At 40.1% G+C, this 21,731-nt stretch overlaps 2 protein-coding genes across 2 annotated transcripts; one reads left to right on the forward strand and one right to left on the reverse strand.

Annotated features, from left to right (window-relative positions):
• Nucleotides 1-218: 218 nt before the first annotated feature.
• cenpf (centromere protein F) lies at nt 219-14,119 on the forward strand. The gene is made up of 38 exons (XM_055229966.1): nt 219-247; nt 870-1,041; nt 1,123-1,248; nt 1,315-1,385; nt 1,458-1,591; nt 1,679-1,770; nt 1,851-2,127; nt 2,211-2,413; nt 2,492-2,617; nt 2,696-2,824; nt 2,887-3,009; nt 3,331-3,466; nt 3,547-3,664; nt 3,744-4,023; nt 4,106-4,312; nt 4,403-4,611; nt 4,941-5,070; nt 5,143-5,421; nt 5,498-6,085; nt 6,192-6,365; nt 6,450-7,411; nt 7,494-7,707; nt 7,790-7,854; nt 7,935-8,022; nt 8,113-8,185; nt 8,294-8,535; nt 8,607-8,715; nt 8,792-8,997; nt 9,903-10,121; nt 10,203-10,346; nt 10,418-10,607; nt 10,995-11,092; nt 11,165-11,206; nt 11,286-12,359; nt 12,428-12,557; nt 12,626-13,285; nt 13,354-13,463; nt 13,543-14,119. Exons 2-38 carry the CDS (start codon nt 880-882, stop codon nt 13,693-13,695), a joined length of 8,343 nt encoding a protein of 2,780 aa, XP_055085941.1. The 5' UTR covers nt 219-247; nt 870-879; the 3' UTR covers nt 13,696-14,119.
• A 2,813-nt stretch (nt 14,120-16,932) lies between these two features.
• kcnk2a (potassium channel, subfamily K, member 2a) lies at nt 16,933-21,092 on the reverse strand. The gene is made up of 9 exons (XM_055229716.1): nt 20,859-21,092; nt 20,152-20,258; nt 19,967-20,079; nt 19,295-19,385; nt 19,025-19,142; nt 18,774-18,934; nt 18,036-18,222; nt 17,820-17,959; nt 16,933-17,262 (listed from the first exon to the last, which is right to left on the reverse strand). Coding segments are annotated over exons 1-9 (1,248 nt in total). The 5' UTR covers nt 20,860-21,092.
• Between the last annotated feature and the right edge of the window lie 639 nt (nt 21,093-21,731).

The raw sequence follows: 21,731 nt of genomic DNA on the forward strand, positions 1-21,731 counted from the left end.
ATTTTAACTAGTACTGCAATTTTGATGCTCTAATTTTGGTATAGAGATGGATGTCCTTAAGGGGCACTGTGAAGCTACTTAAGTGCATTCAGTGGATTAGATGGCCTCAACCAATCAAATACGTCTCGGGACATGCGTCATACAAATCAACCAATCACGAGGAAGGAAAATGCCTCGCGGTTCTTCCCCCTAAATTTGAATTTCTCACAGGAACCATTGATCTAAACAGGGGAGCATCGCGCCTAAAGTGAGTAATACAGCTCTGCTCAATAGTAACAACCACTAATTACTCAAAACTAGTTATTGACATTGTGTTACAAACAGTAATTATATTCGTTCTCCCTTTGTTCCGTTGAGTCTGATTCAAACATTGCTAAAGTTTCCGAAATGTACAGACAGTAAGCTAACGTTAGCTTTAACTACTTAGCTATGTGGCTTTTTTGTTATGCACATCCTCACACTTTTGCCATTATTATTAAACAAATGAAGCTGTGCATAACAAAATGGTTATTTACAACGTGAGCTGGACAATAATGTCAATAATGGCTGGTGTAGAATTTACCAATAAATATGCGATAGCTAAAAATCATTATTTATGCATAGTAGTCTATGGTCCAGACTATTGTCCACTGCAAATCATAATAATACAAAAATACATTATAATCGTGCAAAAATGGGCGGGCGTCTTAGATATCAGAAAAAAATAATAATAATACTGGTATCAATGAAATAATAACGCTGCATGAAACTAGCATATACTCAAATAAAAACAAATAACGTTTATATGCCCTGTATTGCAAAGGTAAACATAAAGTATAGTGTGTGAGTGCTTCTTTTTTGGTGCTGTGTACTGATGTGCGCACTTACAGGTGCTTAACCATGAGTTGGGCGGTGGAGGAGTGGAAGGATGGCCTTCCAGGGAAAGCCCTGCAAAGGATTCAGGAAATGGAGGTCCAGCTGGACAAACTGAAGAAGGAACGCAGCCAGAAACAGTTTCAGATGGAGTCCTTGGAGGCTGCTCTACAAAAACAAAAGCAGAAAGTTAGTGCTTGGATTAAACGTGTTAAACTAAAGCCAATTTCCTCATGAGGTGGTGTTCAATTTATGAATCTGCTTACTCAGGTGGACAGTGAGCGTAATGAAATATCTGTGATGAAAAGAGAAAATCAATCTTTAGTTGAATCATGTGATTCTCTGGAGAAAGCTCGCCAAAAAGCTGTCCATGACCTTGGAATCAAAGAGCAACAGGTATTGTCAGCTTTTGATTTTGTCCGAGATTATAAAAATGGTAGACATTAACATGTGTATTTTTAGGTTAACTACCTTGAGGGTCAGCTTAATGCATGCAAGAAGACCATTGAGCGGCTGGAACAGGAACTTAAAAAGTGAGTGTGTGCATGCAAATTTTAGTTTTCAGCTCGTAAACTGACAAATAACAGTATAAATTGCTTTTCCAGGTACAAAAATGAACTTGATCGTTCACAGCCTGCAGGTGCTTCTTCAGTGGCCTCTTCATCTGATATTCCAGCTTTCACCACTCCACAGAAAGGTTTTGCCACACCAGCTCCCATCCAGGCATACAAGCACCAAGGTACTGCCGAATTCATGTTTTAATATTTACAATCAACTTTTGTTGATCTTTTGTGGGAAATCTTTTGACTTTGTTTCCCATGTAAAGATAACCGGCTTGAGGATCTTCAGGAAAAATACAACCAGGAAGTAGAAGAAAGAAAGAGACTAGAGAATGAATTGAAAATTTTACAACTTAAAGTAGGTGCAGTTTTTTTTTATGTATTTTTAACTAATTTTAGCAAGCCAGTTTTAAAAGTGTTTTTGTCTTGATTTTTAAGTTGTTGAACCAGTCATCTGTCTCTGTGAGCCACAAGGATATTGCTGCTCGGCAACAAGCAGGATCCTCTATATTTCCCTGGCAGCAACAGGAGCAGAGCCACAGCCGCCACACTCAAGATGCAATGGAAACACCTCTGAAAAGGAGAGGTGCTTCACTGTGGGAGCTCCATGACGAGACACCCATTAAACCCAGTCACCGCTTGAGCTGTGCTGTCACAATGCAGAGTCCCAGTGTTTCTTCTCAACAGATGGATCAACTCAAGACTCAAAATCAAGGTGAACTATTTATTTACATTACTGAAATTTCATTGCTTGCCACATGACCAACCACAATATATTGAATACTGTATATTCGACAGAATTTCGTTCTCGTGTGTCTGAGCTGGAGAGAAATTTGGCCAATCAAGAAAAAGAAATAAAGAGCCAAAACTTCAAATTACAGGATCTGCAAACCCAACTGACTCAAGCCCGCAAAGACCTTAGTGAACGTGACAGAGACTTGGCCAAGAAGAGCCATGAAATCACCCAGGCTACAGACAAGCACCAACAGCTTCAGGCCAAGGTATGCCAAATCATGAGATATTCTTATTAGTCACCAATGTGTTTCAAGGCTACACTATTTGTATTTGCTGCTGTTTAGAGTACGTTAGTTGAGCAAAAGCTGAAACAGGTGACAGAGGAGATGAACTGTCAAAGGCACAATGCTGAGAGCTGTAAAAGAGCCCTGGAGCAAAAACTTAAAAACTTGGAACGAGATAGCCAGAAGGTAAACAATTTACTTGGAACAAATCAATGTAAAATTGGATTCAACCATACTGACCATTGTAAAATTGCTATTGCGAAGGAGCTGGCCCAGTTGCAGAATAATCACCAGTCTTTGGAAAGGCAGATGAATCAAACTCAGACGAAGCTCACTCAAGAAATCCAGCAATCTAAGAAGGACTATAATATACTCCAGTCTGACATGGAAAAGGTAAAAACATTGTGACACAACTGTTTGTCTGTTTCTTAAATGTAAACTCTACTTTGTTATAGATGAATTTTCAAAAAAGTCACTTGGAAAAGGAAGTTGAGGAGCACAAACAGAAATTACTGAGGTCTGAGCAGAGTCTTCAAGCCTGTCAGACGAAAGAACAAGATCTCCACAAGAAAGTTGAGGTGTGTTTTTAATCGAATCAACCGATTGTTTAGTATACAGAGCAATAAGATAATCGTATATATTTATATGCTATATATGCTCTATATCTATATGCTATATATTATATATATATTAGAATATAATTTTGCAGAATGTTTAAATCCAGGCTCAAAACATTTCTAAGTAGAAGCCTGTCTCATGCTGATTCCCCATGGTTAGTCCTGACTTCTCTCCTGATATCGGACAAAAAAATAAAATCTCTATTTTAGTCTGACAAATATTGTGCAAATAAAACAGACTTTAATATTCACTTTTATCACTTTGTTTTATGTTCTTCGTAGGAACTTCAAAGAGAGAAGAACCATGTATCTGCGCAACTGGACCAGAGCACTAGACGCCTGAATCAACTGGAGGACGAGAAGAAGAGCTCAGACCAAAGTTTAAAACGCTCTCAGAATCTTCTCGATGATCTCAGAGGTAAAGTGGTAACAAATAACGCTACAGGTAAATGTTTTTACACGTGCTAATTACCAATACTTGATCTTTTCACTTTCCAGCTAAATCTGAGGGCCAAGCCGATGAACTGAAAAGACTTCAGTCTAAACTAAACCAACAAACTCAGGATCTAGATAACATGAAAAGGACACTATCTGAAGCAGAGAATACCAACTCCAAGTAAATTACTCTTCTAATGATAACTTTAATGAAAAGTATAACATGACATGATTTCATTTGTGATTGTTTTTCTTTGTAGGTCTCAGAGTGATCTCTTGAAGCAGAAACAAGAATATGAGCAGCTCACCAGCAAATTGAATGTATTGGCAAAAGAGTGTCAAGAGCTGAAATCCAGCCTTGTTTCCTGTCAAACTGAGTGTGCTGAACTTAAGCAATCACATGGAGCTCTTCTGCAGTGGAAGACTGAAAAGGAAACTATTGTCAATGAAACTGAGGCTGTCCAAAATTCACTTAAAGAGCAACTGAGCAGCTCTGAGAACAGTGTCAACATGCTGAATGAAGCAAATGACGAATTAAAAGTAAGATGTCTTTTTTTTTTTATTGTACTTTTATATTTTGTGTGCCTGCAAATGTTCATAAAAGCACATTTGTGTTTTATAGAAACAGCTGTCTGCAGCAGAGGATAAGCACAGCAGTTTGTCAGCTCAGATAGACTCGCTAAAAGGGGAACTCCTAAACAAATGCACAGAACTAGAGGAGAAAGAACACCAGTACAAAGAACTTCAGTCCAAACTCTCAGAGTCTGACCTGAAACACTCAAAAGACCTCCAAAATGTTGGTGTGCAGATGGTGCAGCTTGAGGCTCAAGTAAGTTTACATTTTTTTCTCAAAGTAAATGATGCACCTTGAATAATATTCATTGAAAAACAATAATTTTGTTTAACACTTTCCAATTAGGTCAAAGATTTACAGATGCTTCTGCAGAAGGAAGTGACTCGTGCAGAGCAGGCAGAGAGAAGGATCGCCCAGCTCCAGGAAGAGCAGCAGGCAGCATCCGACCTGATCAGCTCCAAGGACCAGCTGGTTGAGCTCGGCCGCTCTGAGATAAACCAACTCAGAGAGAGTCTTACTCTGGCCACAGCTCAGCAGGAGGAACAGGCCATTAGGTAGAACTGTTATTCTGTAACAATGAATATCTGAAGTAGCCCTAGAGTTGTAAAGAGTGTCAGAAGACTGGCAATGTTCTCTCCCTGTTTAGTAAAGGGCATACATAGACCCTCATTGCTTTGTTTTAGTATTGGCCATTCTGGTCTGGCTATGCTCCAATTGCAGGAAGTATTATAACCTGGAGGTAGGCCAGATAAAGGACTGAGGGGGGTGTAAAGCAATTTCTCTATTCCTAATGTTACTGGATATTCTTTACTCATTGATTGACGCTGTGCACTGTGACTGGGTTTGGTGAGACACAAAAATACTTTCTTGTGATATTTGGCAGAGTGGCTGAAGAAAAATCATCACTTTTGAAGCACTGTGAGGAAAGTGTGTTGTCAAAGGAAGCAGAAAATGAAGAGTTGAAACTGCATCTACAGGAGGCCCAACAAGACCTTCACCTGGCTCAAAATAAAGTATGTTCTCTAGCATCTCTATAGTTACAAGCAATATGTCTAAAAATGAAATGAACAATTGTTGTGTTGTAGATCACGTCTTTGGATCAGTTGATGAAGGTTCAGGAGCAGTTAGGAGAGGATCTGCAAAAGCAAATTAAAACCTTGAGAGATGAAGCTGAACAAAATAATAACATGCTAAAGGAGAAGACTGATGAAGTCAAGCAAATAAAACAAGAGTTGAAGGATTTGAAATGTCAAACTGAAGAGAACGATAAGAACCACAAACAGACTTCAGATCAGATGGCGTCTTTGGAGAAACAAAAGATTGAACTAGAAAACTCAATTCAAGAGCTGAAGCAAGAAAGGGAGGTAAGTTTATTAACAATGACCTAATAACTTTTATATATGTGTGCAATATGGTAATGTATCTAATCTTTTGCCAAAGATCTTCAATAATGCAACAACTGAGAAGATAAATAGCCTACATGAGGAGATTTCATCACTAGAAGAAAAAGTTGCTGAATCAAGACATGCTGTAGATAGACTTCCTGTTTTAGAGGATGAACTGAATAGGGTCAACCAGGCTCACACTGAATTAAAGCAGTCTCTAGACGTCCTTGAGAGAGACTACTCATCTGTAAATGAAATTAAATCTAACCTAGAAAATACCGTTGCGGAGAAAAATGTTCTGATCACTTCGTTGGAGCTCAATATCAAAGACATGGCGGAAAAGGTGAAAACACATTCTGAGAATCATGCTTCAGAGATTGAACATTTCCATAGTGAAGAAAAGCGGCTTAAAGATCAGCTTGAAGAACTTAAACAAAAAGAAGTGGCAACTAAAATGGAGCTAAGGTCTCGTCGAGAAGAAATCAAGACCATGAAGGCGACTATATCTGCTGCTTCCAGTGGGTTACAAGAGAGGGACAAGATGATAACAGCCCTGAATGAGAATCTAAAAAAGGCAGAAGCAGAACAAAGTAAATCTGCTGACCACCTGAAGGAGAAAATGGATGCCATGAACAAAATAAAGGTTTGTATTTTGTTGGTTTTATGAGAATGATTTATTACATTGATTAATCACACTATAAAATATAATAATTAAGGAGTTGCTGAATAAAATGATTACATTATTCCAGGTCCAACTGGAGATGCTTCAAATGGACCTGGAGGACAATGAGACTGTAATGAACTCATTTTACAGTCAGACTGAGGAACTGAAGGGAACCATAGAGTCACTGGAGGCTCAACTTGCTTACAGCAACTCTCAAATGTCTGAGATGGAGGCTAGAGTGGAGGATGCCAAAGCACAGGTTCGAAATAATGATCCTATCTGAATCTTGCAATAAATACCAAGCACTTTGGTAAACTGTTAAATAAAATGCCTCTGTTTCTAGGTATCAGTCTTGGAGAGTCGGTTAGAAGAAGTTCAGGCTCATAACAGTTCGCTTGAGGCTCAATATGTCACAGCCAGAGAGGAGCTAATGGACCGCAGCTGTGAGGTAACCAGACTGGAGGAAGAAGCTGCCCAGAGAAAACAGCTGGAAGAGGCTATAGCTGAACTGCAGAACGAACTTGACCAGATCAGAGCTGAAAAGGAAACGTTAGGGACTAAACTGAGCCAAACAATTGAACACAAAGACATTTTAGTCACTGAGAAAAGTAATCTTGAGAATGACCTCATTCAAGTTGATGTAGAAAATAAAGATCTTAAAGACTCCATAAACCGATTAACAGAAGAGAACAGAAAACTGCAGGCCAAAGAAGAACTGTTAGGCCAACTGGAGGTTAAAATAAGTGAATTGACTTATGAAAAAAATAGTTTAAAAACAGAGTTAGAAGAGGTCCACCATGAAAATTCTAAGCTGAATGGAGAAAAAGAGGTTTTGGCTTGTAAAATAACTTCTCTCGGAGAGGAATACCGGGATTTGGAGGTGTCCCTCACATCATCACAGCGAGAGGTGGAAAATCTCAAAGATCAACTGGAAAAAAGCGTTGATATAATGCGACTCGAGGAAGAAGCAGACAGTCGAAAACAACTGGAAGAGTCTGTGGGTGGACTGCAGAAGGAGCTGGACCAGATCAGAGTAGAAAATGAGAAGTTGCAGACCAATCTGAGACAGACCACAGAGCACATTAACCTTCTGACCGAAGAGAACAGACAACTGCAGAATAAGGTGGAACAGTTGGAAAAAGTCCAGGCTGAGTTAAATGACATGATTTCGGAGATGGAGATGCATAAGGAAGTTCAAGAAAAAGATTTGCTTGTCAATAATAATTCTCTGCAGCAAGAAGTGGAAAAACTCCAAGAGGAATTGGACAGAAGGGCCAAAAAGAATGAAGAGGATCTCAAAGAAAAGTATTATGATTTCTTGAATTGTCCTGATCATGCTTGATCATTATCTTTGGCTGAAGAGTAATGTTTTGTTTCCTCTTAACAGGGATAAACATTTTGAGGTGGAACAGGCCAGACTACTCCAGGAACTCACTGGCTTGCTTACAGAGCTAGCTGACTGTAAAGAGAAGTACAACCTATTGAAAGAACAAGTGAACCAACAACATGATTTTATAGTGCAGCTTTCTGAACCAAAAAGCAATACAACTCCAGCTGCAGCATGTAGCCCCACAGAGTGTTCGCAAATAGCCATTTATGGTGTGTATTTTTTCTGTTCCTTTTGTAGTTAGTTTGAAATCTTGTGTTTTAGTCTAGTGTTTAATCGTCCATTTCTTTATCCAGAGGACGAAACAAGTTTGGAAGCCTGTGGGCAAATGTTTAGAGTCTGTCCCCAAAACACATGTCAGGTAAGAAACTTTTAGCCTAGATAGCTTTTGGGTTTACTTGCACTGACTTAAAATTAAAATATATTCTTTATTTTCCCCAGTGCTAAAATGGAGCTCTGTGATGTTATACCACAAGAGTGTGTGCAAAATGTCTGTACCAATCAAGAAGAAATGGTAACTGGAGAGCAGGTAAGTTTATAGACATGACAAACATGTATATTTTGTAAAAGATGCTTGTAATTTGACCTCCTTTGTAACTTGTAATGTCTATATCTATAGCCTCCAAAAGATGATGCTCTACCTAAAATCACAGATGACTCTCATCTGAGGCATGAATACATGACATCCACTGGTAATAAAATACAGCTTAAGCATTTGCGGAACTTACCTTTTTATTATGGAAGATTTCATTCTTATGCTTTTTATTTATTGTTTTTTTCCCATTTTTCCCCCCCAACAGCAACATCTAATACAATTGAGGTTAATGGGGAAGAGGGAACACAAGATGATAAACTGGAGACCCTCCACTCTGAGATTGATTTATTGAATGCTGACCTTGAACTGAGAAGAGAGATGAGTGCTGAAATGGAGACCTATGTCAAAAACCTGGAACAGAAAATTACTGCCGTTGAGACAAAAGCACAGGATGCCATAAATAAACTAAACATTGCCTTGAAAGAAAACAGAGGTCTTGTGAACCAGGTAAATATAATGTTTACAGATTTAAATGTAAAAACACATCTGTTTCTTAAACAGTCTTTGACATTTTATAGGTTGGAAAGCTGACAGAGGATAATGAATCTTTGACACTACAGCTCCAAACCGCTAAATGTCAGCTGACTGACATCATGGAGATGCTTGAAGGACTTGAGATGGCCAAAGGTAATTTTGTTAAATTGACATCTTAGAAATTAGTTCAGTATAGTGCAGATCCACCTCAAATGTTGTATTGTTGTAGGTGGATGGGATGAGAAGTTCCTTCAGCAGGAGAGTGAGTTAAAAAGGGTGCGCTCAGAAAAGGCGAACCTGGAGCAGCACATTCTTGGGATGGAGGGAGAGCTGGAAACACTGCAGGAGGAGGGCACCAAACTAACGCAAGACCTGGAAACCCAAAGACGTGCCTGTTCTGGGATGGAGAACAACATGGAGAGACTCATGGCAGAGGTAAATACTGATCTATGTAGAAGTGAGGAGAATGCAATCCAGCTGTAAAGCCAGACTCCAGGGCCTCATTCAGGTTTATTCAGGGTACCTTTGTTCAATTCTAAATGTGTAGTATATAATCTTTCAGAGGGAGGGCTCACCACTTGTCTCCAGTGTCTTCTTTTCCTGGGATGTTGCCTTTTAGTAGCACTAGAAAAGTGTAAAAAAAAAAAAAAAGTTTCTTGGGACTTAGTGATAGAGTAAAAGCCAAAGTTAAATCTGTCAGCTGGAGAAAAAGTTGTACGCGTGAAGATGTTTCTTCAGTTCTGGTCAGATTGCTGGTGGACACTGCCTTATATCTATCGGAAGGGAGGAGCTAACTACGCTGAAACAGCTATTGTTTACAGTTAATGTAGGTTAGGTCTATTGAGCTACACTAAGTGTGCACTGTGCTTGAGACCTACTTGGCATAATGACATAATTCATAAGTGACGTACTTATGAATGGGGGGCTTAGACATCACCTCTCCCCCATATATAACTCCACCCCCAGACCCAGAGGAAAGAAAAAGAATGGTGCAGTAGGGCCATTAAGGCTGAATGATTATGCTAAGCACAGGCATAGTGCACACTTAGTGTAGCTCAATAGACCTAGCCTACAAACAGAAACTGTAAACAAAAGCCATTTAAAGTTTCAGTGTAGTTAGCTCGTCCCTTCAGATAGATATAAGGCAGTATCCACCAGCAATCTGACTAGAACTGAAGAAGCGGCTTGGTTGAGCAGCGAAAGGTCTTCACTCCTACAGCTTATTGTCCAGTTGACAGATTTGGCTTTTTACTATGGATCAGACCTGGATGGCTGAGGGATTACACAGACTTTGTAATATGTTTGAGATATAATTGCGCAAAAAACAACTGTTTTTGCAGACAACCCAGCTGAGGTCAGAACTTGTCTCTTGCACAGAAGAGCGAGATGATTTGAGCCACTCTCTGTCTCAGTGCAAAGAGCATGTGCACAGCCTGGAAAAGGCCAACTCTGACACCAGAGAACTCATTTTAATCCTGGAGGATGACATCAGAGCGAGGAAGAAGGAGTATGACGCCCTGCAAAGTAACATGAATAAAATTAAAACTGAAAGGGAACAGGTAATAAGCCACTTTAAGTAGCAATTTCTTTTACTTCTCTTCCTTCTCTATGACTCTTGATTGATACATTCTTTCTATTAGTTGTTGGAGCAGGTCAAAACTTTAGAGCAGGCTCTGGATCAGCAGAGTGGAGAGAAAGAGGACCTGCTTGGCCAACTGGAGAAAATACAAGAGGACCACACTTCTGATGTCAACAACACAGAGTCCTTAGCCACCAAAATACAGGTGAGCTACATGATATATAATGATAAAAACAGATTTTTCGAGAATTGATTTAATGTTTTCATTCTAAACAGTCTCTCGAGGGTGAAGTGACTCGCCTGACGCATTCCCTAGAGTCTTCCCTCTTAGAAAAAGGAGAGATCGCTTCTCGTCTCAACGCCACTCAAGACGAAGTGCAGCAGATGAGGACTGGTATCGAGAAGCTCCAGGTTCGCATTGAGGCAGACGAGCGCAAGAAAAAGAAGATGGGAGAACTGCTTAAAGGTGATTTGCTTTTTTTTTGTTTTTTTATCAGTTGATGCCTTTCAAAGTATGTCATCAATATTCCTTGAGGGAGTAAAGGTCATTGGAGGCACTGCTCCGTCGGAACCCCTCTTACTCAAGTTAGACTTTAATCTGAGCTTTAAAATACAATCTGACTGTAAATAAATGTCTTAGTTGCAACTACAGCAGGTGAGCTTACCTGTCCCCAGGTCACAATCTAGCATTAGGTCACAAGCTATTTTTCAGTTAGTCAGGCTCACCACAACAGGGCAGTGCTTTTGTTTGTTTTTGGGTTGTTTGTGAGTCCTCTCCCCCAGTACGTTGTCACTCCAAATTATCAATAGTGGATAAATACTGGATATCCAAGTAATATTAGTTTGTTCTTAGCTGCACAAAGGAAAGCTGATTCACTTCAAGATCGCATTGAGGCCCTTGAGCAAGAGAAGGAGGATGTGGAACAGAGTCTTGAAGATGCAGTGGTTCAGGTAAAAGCAAAGTTTGTGTGTAAATAAGCGTGGCTGGTTATTAGGTTTACATGTCCAAACTGTTTTATGCAGGCGGAAAGTGTCAAAGCTGAACTGGAAGAAGAAAGAAGAAGGGTACTTCTTTCGTTATGTTTTGAAGTAATTGTAATCTTTTGTTATAGTTATAACAACTAATACATGGTTTTATCTTTAGGTTGAAGTAGAGAAAAAAGAGCTGAGTGAAAAACTCAAAGAGCTCTCTACTGAACTGGATCACCTCAAATTGGAAAAGGAAAACATGGAACAAGAACTAATAATGAAAAGACAAGAAATTGAAGCACTCAAGGTGGCTAAGGAAGAACTGGAGCGAGTTCAAAACGACAGACAACAGGAAGTGCTGCTGTTGGAGAAGGGAATGAAGGAAGCCACAGAGAGACAGACAAGAGAAGTAGGGGATCTCCAAACACAGCTTGAAGACATGCAGAAGAAGATACTTACCCTTGAACAAAAAAGTGCAACATTGGAGGCAGAGAAGATGCAAATGCAGTTTGCTCTGCTGGAGCATGAAAGTAAGAATAACCAGTTAAGCAGTTCCTTAAATGAATGGCAAAAAGAAGGACAAAGGTTTAAAACTGACGAGGAGCAGTGGGACATGGAGAAGCAGAACCTGAACAGATGCATTGAGGTTTTGGAAAAAGAAACAGAGGAACTTAAAACTCTCATCACAGCTAAAGAGAAGAAGCAGGCAGCTTTGGAAGTAATGAGCCATCAGGAAGAAGAGCACAGGCAAACATTAGAACAGTCCATCACAGTTCTCACAAAAGAGAAAGAAGTGATTGAAGACCAAAACAGACAGTTACAAGAGGACATGGTTCAACTAAAGTCAACCCTCATTTCAGTCAAACAGGAGAGGGAAGAGCTGCAGTCTGCTTTAGCATTGTCTAAAGAAGAAAATGAAAACCTTCACTCAAGCTTAGCATTGGTGGAAAAGGACAAAAGTGATATGAAGCAATCATTGTCTTTGTGCGAGCAAGATAAAGTGAAAATCAATCAGGAAAAGCAGACACTAGAGGTGGAAATGCAGAAATGCCAGTCTTTGAATGGTTTGTTAAAAGAAGAAAAAGATGCTCTGAATATCACCATTTCTTCACTTGAGGAAGAGAAGAAGAAAGTTAAGGAGGTAAAAGAAAAACTGGAATGTGAGAAGGAACTGCTGCAGTCTACTGTGTCCTCGATGGAAAAGGAATTGGAAACAAACAAATTATCCATCTCAGAACTCAATAACCAGGTAAAGTCTTGTGTTTAATTATTAATTATAGATTTGAGACAAAACATTAAAGTACAATTCTCTTCCAGGTGTCAGAGCTGACTTCCCGTGCTTCTCGTTTCTCTAAAGAGAAAGACTCTGCTCTGAGCAAGATCAATCTATTGATGAAAACCTGCAAACAACTGGAGGAGGAGAAACAAGCCATGTTGAACAATGCGGGTGAGTGTTTCTATTCATTCTTTTTAGATGGTTTGACTTCACACATTAACACATGTTATATTTTTTAGAAAGTGTAAATGACAGTGAGGAGGTGAGCCAACTCAAGATGGCAGCAGAGGAGAGCGAGAAACAAGTGCAAAGTCTGAAAGCTTCCCTTGAAGAGAAGACCAGTGAGGCTCAACAAAATAACAAAAAATTGCATCAGGTAAACAATGCTCTGGAACTCATAAAGAAGGAATTGGACTCAAAGAACAAAGAGTTGGAAGAAGCCAAGATCGATCTGAATGAACTGAACAAACTTGTGGAGGAGAAAAGTCAAGAGGCTGACGAGAGCATGGACAAGTACTGCACTCTAATGATTCAAGTGCACAAACTGGAAGAGACCAACAACGCCCTGACAGCACGACTGGAGCAGATCACCAGCAAACAAACCGCTAATGCTAACGTCCATCCCAGCGGGGCTGAGGGCCTCCGCCGCTCAAACAGGAAGTCCAGCTCGAAACTTCACACCACTGACAACTCTGAGAACATCCCGTCCACATCTCTGCGCTCTCCTCAGGGAGCAGGAAAGCGGGGTCACTGTGACGTCACTGATAAAGACACTGTTCAAGAAGCTTTGCACAACCTGACCAAGAAAATCAAAGCTACTGCTGCCACCACACCCAGGCCCCAGGCTCAAAAGGACGAGGACTTCAGACCTGAAGGACTCCCGGAGCTGGTGCAGAAAGGTACGCAGCAAATATTTGACAAAAAATATGACTGTAATGTTAAACATATTTTTAAAATCTCTTTCTAGGGTTTGCAGATATTCCTCTAGGCGAGGCCAGCCCATTTATCGTCCGAAGAACCACTGTGCGGCGCTGTAGCCCTCGGCTCATGTCAAAGCAGATCTCTACATCAGAGAAGGTAAGCTCCTTCAAACCAGAATTGGGCAGTTAAAATTAAGTTGTACAGTGTTGTAGACTGACCCAAGTTTCATTCACAGATGCTGGAGCCTCTTCACCTGCAGAGCCCCTCTGCTGATATAGCCTCAAACAGGAAGCGTCTTTCACAAAGTGCAAACGATCCAAATACAATTCAGAATTTACAGAAGACAGAGCAGGCACAAGCACAGGAAGAAAACTGTCACGTACAGTAGATTCACACATGCACAAACACGCACACATGCACATATGCACATACGCACATACACATTAAGCCCATACTCCAGTCACACAATTAGGATCCCTATTCACTCTATACATACATGAGCTAATCTTGCTCCATTTTGATGCCCTCATTTTTCTTTACATGTTGGTATTTTGCTTCTTGTTTTTGACTTAAGTCCTTTTGGACTTTGTACATAGTCTGCTGTAGATAGAAACTGTGCTTCATGTATGTATCACTTATTTGCTGATGGCAGCTATGAGTGTAGACTGTACTAACAAATGCTTTTCCTTTTTATAAATGTTTTTAGACTCCCAATCAGTTTTGTAAATGTAAATGGCTGTTAAAACATTTTACTAAAGATTTTACCTTGCCCAAACTGTGTTTGACTTTTGATTGGTTAATGGCATGAGAACAATTTCAAAGTCTTCAAGACCAACACAATATCAGTAATGAACTTACAACATCCAGCCTGGTTCCAACTTTAACTTATTTACGTCCTAATGTTTGCATCCCTCACCAAGCACCTTCAAATTATCTCATGGTCATTCTTTATTGGGTCTAGTCTAGTCAATTATTGCCATTACGTTTTCTTGTTTTAATGATGTTGTCCAAAAATCCTACACTTTAGGTTTTAAATCAGAAATCATCCCGACTGGGAAAACTGGGTTAAATGAACTCTAAAGATGTCATCCAAGCCGCGAAATGACATGAACATCAGCTGTTACTAGCCCATAGTTGCAACTATAAGGGTCATACTCCAGATATGTTTACAAAGGATTAAACCAGCTTTAAGATGTGTCTCAAATAAACAAATGCATTTGTGAAGTGCTCAGATTTGGGAAATTACATATTGCCTTTGCATATATATTTTAATGAGCTTTAATGTCTAATGTGAATGCTGCTTTAGTTCTTAGTGTCTGTCCACATTATTCCCTCATGTATCCTGAAGCCTGTTGACTGTCCTTGTTCTGAGAAATGTAGGCATTCCCTGGTAAATGGTGTATACATTTAGCAGGTCCATCTTTGGATCAATAAACATTGATTCTCTTTCATTTTTGTTATGTAAGCATTAAGAAGATTGACATCCAGCACTGGTCCCTGTACTGACCTTTTGACCGAAAGCAAGACGAGTCAGAAAAGACACGTAATCAATGCAAATGTGTGTCTGTGTGTCAGATGGTGGTCAGGAGAGCAGTGCATCCTGGGATATGGGAACAGAGGAGGTGACAAACCTCTGGCTGGAGCTGGGGCGGAAGCTGTGGTGCCAGAACCAACTGACTGAGCTCTGTGAACACTGGCACCAGACGAGAGCGGGTGGTCTGAGGCGCACACAGGCGGACAGGCCAATCCCCTGTATGCATGATTTGAGCCATTCTTCACTCACTGTGTAAGCTCTGTGGCCCACGCTGCAGGAAGTCTCCACTGGAGTGGGCAGGAGAGAAAAAGACTGAATTTCACTAAGACAAATGGCTTCTAAATTATTTTGTTTTAATTTCCAAATGAAGCAGAAATATATTTACTGCACCCTATCTGTCCTCTCATCTTTATCGCCTTAAATTAAAGGTCCATATAATTTAAAAGTTAATGGAAACTCCACTAAATAAGCAAAATGTGTAGCCAAAAAAATAAAATATGTCCACAGCATAACTTTCAACAGATATTTTGTCCAGATATGAACATTCTTTTTATACTGACCTGCCTTGTTCAAACTCCTGAAGCACAGTAAACCACAGCACTGTTGACTCTGGGCTGTACTTCCTGTTGTCATAACTTTAGATTACGCATCATAAGACCTGCTGCTGCTGGCACATTATACTGCCCCATCATGGAGGATGGGACGTCCAGGCTGTGAACTGCATGGGTGACAGAGAAGACCCTTAAACCTGCCCCCATATTAGAGATAACAGGAGTTTAACACAAAGTAACATTAAAGTTTTCCACAGAAGAGGGATACCGTTGTGCATCTCTTAAATCCCACTGTCCCATGGGGACAACCAGTTCTGTTAACATCCACTTTGACGCTTCTGGAATTGTCCATGGTATTTTTGGTGAGACTATGTACTTCTGACTCCTAGCTCCAGTCCATACTCTCAACTGGCCCCCGAGATGACTGATAAATATTATTGCACACAATGATACCAAAAAAACTATTGATAAACAGCAAAATACTGAAACAGAGGGTTTCTGGAAGAGGATTACCACAGTCCCAGTTATACAGCACTTCTGTTTGTCATAAATGATGTGAAATAACTTGATTGGGTTTTGTACTCTTTTATAAAAACCTTAATTTTAAGAATCTCTCAGTCAATCTTGGTGTTTGAGAATTTCACTTGTGGTTTTATGTTTGGTGGAGAATCAGCTCTAGAGAATTTGTTAGTGTGATGCAGTTTTTAAAACTTTTATTCTTTACTTGACCTTTCATTAATTTGTAAAGTAGCTTACACAGGCTACAACCACTGATGTATCATTGGAGAAGACTGTTGCACTGTGCATTCATAATACATCTTGGGTCTGGTCAGTCTGGCAGAGTTTTGCAAAGCTAAGTGTCCTCTGGAGTGGATGGTGGGTGTATTTCAAAAATTAATGAGCTTCACTTTCAGTTTAATACAAATTCTTTACAAATACACACATACAGTATAAAATTCTACATTTAACAAATATATTAAAAAAGATGTTTTGTTTCATAAAAACAGTAGTATTGTAATAAGAGCCAAGCAAAAGGGTAGATAAAGTGGTCATGTTTTGCTCACCACACCTCTTCAAACTGAGCACAGGGCAGAACAGGTATTAGTGAACAAACACAGTGAGCAACTGATTGAAACCATTTCATGTACAGAAAGTGCAACAAAGTGCCTCAGCTGCACATGTGCACATATGCAGGAGGAAGATCCTTGTAGATCTATTAAGGCCAGAACAGACACGGTGTCTTTAATTTGTCCATTGTCAAAAAACAGCATTAGTTTCACTGCTTTCATATAGCACTTTGGCACAACTTCAGTGTTGTGAAGAAAATACACAGGTTCAAGGCACACTAATTTATCTCTTAACACATCCATGAATAAAGAGAAATACTCTGATCTGGGCAGAGGAGACACTGTTAACATACAATGTTAAGAAAGATGGTTTGATTTGATAACACAGGGCTTCACATGGTGCTGTGAGCAGAAAGTCATTCATAAATGCGAGCCAGAATACAGTTTTATACTTGATGTATGAAGTCTATCTTTCACTTGATGTTGTCTATGATTGAGATGTCTCCCCTTTCTGGATCCATTCCGTTCATAAACAGGTGTTTTTTCATTAGTGGAGTGGTTAGCCCTTGTAATACAGCCTCTCTCTTTTCCAGCTCATCATTAAAGTTGACCGACACAGTCCTTTTGGGCAGAGAGAGCTCAGGGGCAGCGCTGAAGGCTAAGTCTGTGGACAGTTTACGCTTGATGGACGCTGCTCTCTGGAACTTGTCATAAAGCTCCACACTCACTCTTCTGCGCGTCTCCTTGAACTCTGCAGAGACCGAGGCTGTCCACTCAGCTGCCTGGGCCCGGATCTCACCAACCTGCAAGAAAGTCAGTCATTACAATCAGATAAAATGATACAAAGCTAAGAGAGAATGTTGATGAGGTGAATTTAGAGGATTGAACAGTGCATCTTATACCTTTTAAATTAATATAATAATGAAATCTCCTATTTTATTTGCATCCATTTGTCCTAATAAAATGACAAATCGTCAAAATCAAAACATACATTCATACAAAAATGAAAGTTGCAATCTAATGCTGAAAGTGATCTCCAATGTTTTATTTATTTTTTATGTTTAAGTGAATATGTTGTGCCCCTTTTACTCTGTGCTCACATTCCCACATGTTATAACATTTGAATAACAGTGGTTTATTTTTAGCTTCCACTCAATCCATCTTTCCCATCTATCTGGAGAGGCTCACAGTAATGTCCCGAGACTGTGTTGATACGCTGGTTGAGTCATGATCAAATTAGAAAGCAGCCCAATCATTCAAATTCAATGAAGGGTATAAGCTCACGTACATATCCAGCCATTGAACATAAAACTAAAATGAGATAATACAGTATGTTATGGCACAATGGAAGAAATTGTACCTCTTCTTTGGTCCTCTTTGAGATGACTCTGAGCCAGTCTCCGATCATACTGAGAATGGCAGCGAAGTAGGCCAGTCCCACCAGGATCCAAAACCATACTACAGGCTTATAGTAGTCTAAATACGCTATATCAGAGCCACCTGTATGCACAAAAAAGCTTAATGAGCATTCAAAAAAACAGAAAAATCATCTTTCATCCTCACTCTGTCAAAGTACCTGCCACAAAGTCTCCAAATCCTATAGTTGTGAGAGTAATGACCACAAAGTAAAGAGACTCTAGCGCGGACCAGCCCTCAATGTGTTTAAATATGACAGCAGGGAGGGCCACAAACAGCAGACAGCCGAACAGTACGAAGAGGATGGTGGATATGACCCGGATCTTAGTCTGACTGATGTCACCGTGCTGCAAAACAAATGCATCATAAGATTTTGATCATTTCACTTCAAATAATTAATATGTACAGTATATAGATAGATACCAATAAGGCGTCCCTGGCCTCAGAAAGCTTGAGAGTCCCTGATCTAGAGAATATATCCCTATTATAAAGGCCACAGGTATTAGGCATGCAGACGTCACAACTAAATATATGAAATAATTGTCTTTGTTTGAACAAGGGCAAACTGTCCACCCTCTTTCTCACCTGCATAATTATAACACAGAGTATTCCTCAGGAGCAAAAAGGCTGTTCATATTATTCACTGAAAGAATGCTGCTGCCTCAGTGTAAGACATTTGAACCAGAGCACAGCATTTAAAGTGCACTGTGTAACTATTTTTTAAAGTAATGATAGATATGTTCAATGTCGTACTATGGAACATTCCAGTCAAAACAATCTCCATGCCGATATGCAGGTCCCTCTCCCAGAAAAGCTACACAGTTCACCTTTAAAATTGAAGCATTTTTAAGACAGTTATACTAAATTGTCTTAAAAAAAAAAAAAAAAAAAAACTTACAACAAACATTTTCTCCACTCTGGCAATCCCTTTGCCAAATATTGTGCCAAGCTGATCACCAACACCAGCCAGCAGAAATCCAAACAAAGGAATTCCCAGTAACGCGTACACAATGCAGAAAATCCTGCCTCCTTGAGTGTGTGGAGAGGTGTTTCCAAAGCCTAATGTGATAAAACAAACAATTAGAAGATTAGATAAAGGCTTACAAGCAGTTAAAGATATGTTAGATTTCTAATCTACATGTATTGTACCAATAGTAGTGATGACTGTCCCAGCAAAGAAGAAGGCTGAGCTCAGGTCCCACAGGCTGATGTGGTTGCTGAGGGTTCCTGTTGGGTTCACTCCTGAACGCATGGCCAATACTATTTGCTGAAAAATTAAAACTCTGTTAGAAGACTCATTGTATTTCTCATATTTCATTGTATAAAAACCAGAATGCCTCTGTGTAAACACTGACGACATTAAAACAATGTTTTATCCTGTGCTTTAGGAGCTGTCCCTGGTGCTGATTTGAGTCTCACCTTCACCAGCTCTTCCAGCTCGCTGTGGTTCACACATTGGTGTTTTGACAGGAACTCCAGCTTCTGGGTCAAGATGGCCACGCGCTGGGCACTGACACAGAAAATAACAATACACATTATATTTAATGTATTTACTGTCTTTCTTGTCATGTAATCCGCTATACTATAGTGGTTATAAATATGCACAATTGCTAAACTATTCTTTAAAACCTCCGCATGTAACTTTTTAGCCAAAAAATATGTATCAAATTTCATTTTTGCTGTTTTTATTGCACTAAAAACATGTGTTAAGGGCAATGCAGGCTTGCATCTCCACAAACCTGACTCTTATTTGGCCTGGAGAAGAGCCTTCTCCTGCATGTCTCCATAGAAATTCTTTCTTTGGCTCTAATTTTCCACAGTATGGTCTTAATTTTCTATTCCTGTGGAATCTAGTAAGTGACGTGTCACCTCTGCAATGTTGCATAATGTTGATTTACTTAAGATTTATGCAACATTTATGTCTTAGGATATCTTGTTTATAACGTAATTAAAGTTCAGTCCTCAGATTTATAGTGAATCCTACGGTCAGTGCATTTTAAATAACTTGGAGTTGGACCACATCACTCCTTTTGTCATTTCTTCACCTTCACTGAAACACATGATACTTGATAGCTGCGCAGAATGCCCTACCTCTCGTGGGGCTGCTCCAGTGCCTTGAACACTGCTGCACCCATCACCAGATACAAGACCACCAGGACAAAAATGGCTGTCACTGTCTTCCACTTCATCACCGTGGCAACCACCTGCAACACTGGACCCGATCAGTCAAAGGCTATCCCAAAAAATTCACCATGACCCTCATCTACTGGCCTCACCTCACTCTCCTCTCGCACTGTCAACGTGATTGGCTTTGTGGAGAAGGAGAGCCGTGGTTTGCTGTTGTGAGTTGCAGATTTTGGGTCCAATAAGTCAGGAGCTGCCACTGCCAGAAAACAAAATTGCATTAACTTAGGCCTCTTTATCTTCTTCTATACACAGCTGTGCCTCCTGATGCAGACATGGGCGTCTAGAAGTGCTGTGTTAATTTTAGAAGCAGCTATAAATAAATAAAGGAGTTCTTTAAATGGCTCTATAACACAGAAAACATGGGTCTCTATAGGCTATGCCATACAAAAGGAAAAAAAGACAAGAGAATAAAAAAGACTAAAGAAATAAAGTCTAAATTATGAAATAAATCAGCATAGACCCACAAGTGCACCAAGGCAGATGTAGGATGAGATTCAGTTCAAATTTACTAAGGAGAAATTATTGGTGTCCTACAAAGCAGAACAGACTAAAACAAGACACATGGGATATTCAAATTTATATATTTTAAAACTTTGAGTAACTTAACTATACTGTATAACTTTGCTGTCAAAATCAAGTCTTCTACTTTAATCCAATCAAAATCAATTGCTTAAAAGTTACACGTTTGATTATAAACCAAGGCCCAACCTAATTCTGCAATAATCTCTGGACAAACTGTTTAGAAATGACCTTAAACTACTGTTGTAAAGTTCCAGGCTCAGTGTGCTGTACTCACTCCTTGTAGTCCGGCCTATCCGATGCCCTCCGCTCTCCTCTTCTCCTCATCCGACGCTCTCACTGCGGGCGGACGAATGTTTCCTCCGCGCGGTCCCCTGTGGCGCTGCAGCGGGACGGCCAGCGGCAGCCCCGTGGTCCTTTGGGGGTTTTGGTGGAGCACCGCTGGGCGCGCGCAGGGGTCACGTTTGGACAGAGGTTTCGTCACCGCGCAGCTCCAAAGTTGTGTCTCTGCAGTGGCGCTTCCTGGCATCCACTCTGTGTCCACGGCGCTCCCGTGCGCTCTGGTGCGCTCTGGCTTTTGAGCCCACCGCCGCGGGATGCCACAGGGGGGACATGGAGGGAGGGGACGATGGGTGTACGTGTACGGGTCGCTTTGGGAGGCGTCTATAAAACGACCATTTAAAGAGCCTAAAGAAAAAACAAAGTGGCTTATGCACGCGCGTCTATGTGACAGAAAGATGAAAAGTGAAAATTAAAAAGTTTTGCCCTGGCTGAAAATGTTTGGATAAATGTAGCCTACTTGAATGGTGAAAACATCTAAACTGGACATAGTGAATAAAAAAAAAACATTAAAATCACAATACAACAAATCAAAACATAAATAATCACAAATAATCATCATAAAATTAACATTAAAGGAGAGAAGTGCAGAATAAAACAATTTCAGTCATATACACAACTAAAAAGAACTGTTTTGAGCCTGGATTTAAACATGTCAAAGTAGAGACCTGTCTCACATCTTCAGGAAAATTGTTCCAGCTGCACAAAACTGAAATACTGATTCCCCATGTTTAGTCCTGACTCTGGGACCAGCAGGAGGCTGGTCCCAGAAGTCCTCAGAGTGCAAGATGGTTCATGTGGCTCATGTGGG

The sequence above is a fragment of the Periophthalmus magnuspinnatus genome, chromosome 3 (assembly GCF_009829125.3).
Source record: "Periophthalmus magnuspinnatus isolate fPerMag1 chromosome 3, fPerMag1.2.pri, whole genome shotgun sequence".
NCBI lineage: Eukaryota > Metazoa > Chordata > Actinopteri > Gobiiformes > Gobiidae > Periophthalmus > Periophthalmus magnuspinnatus.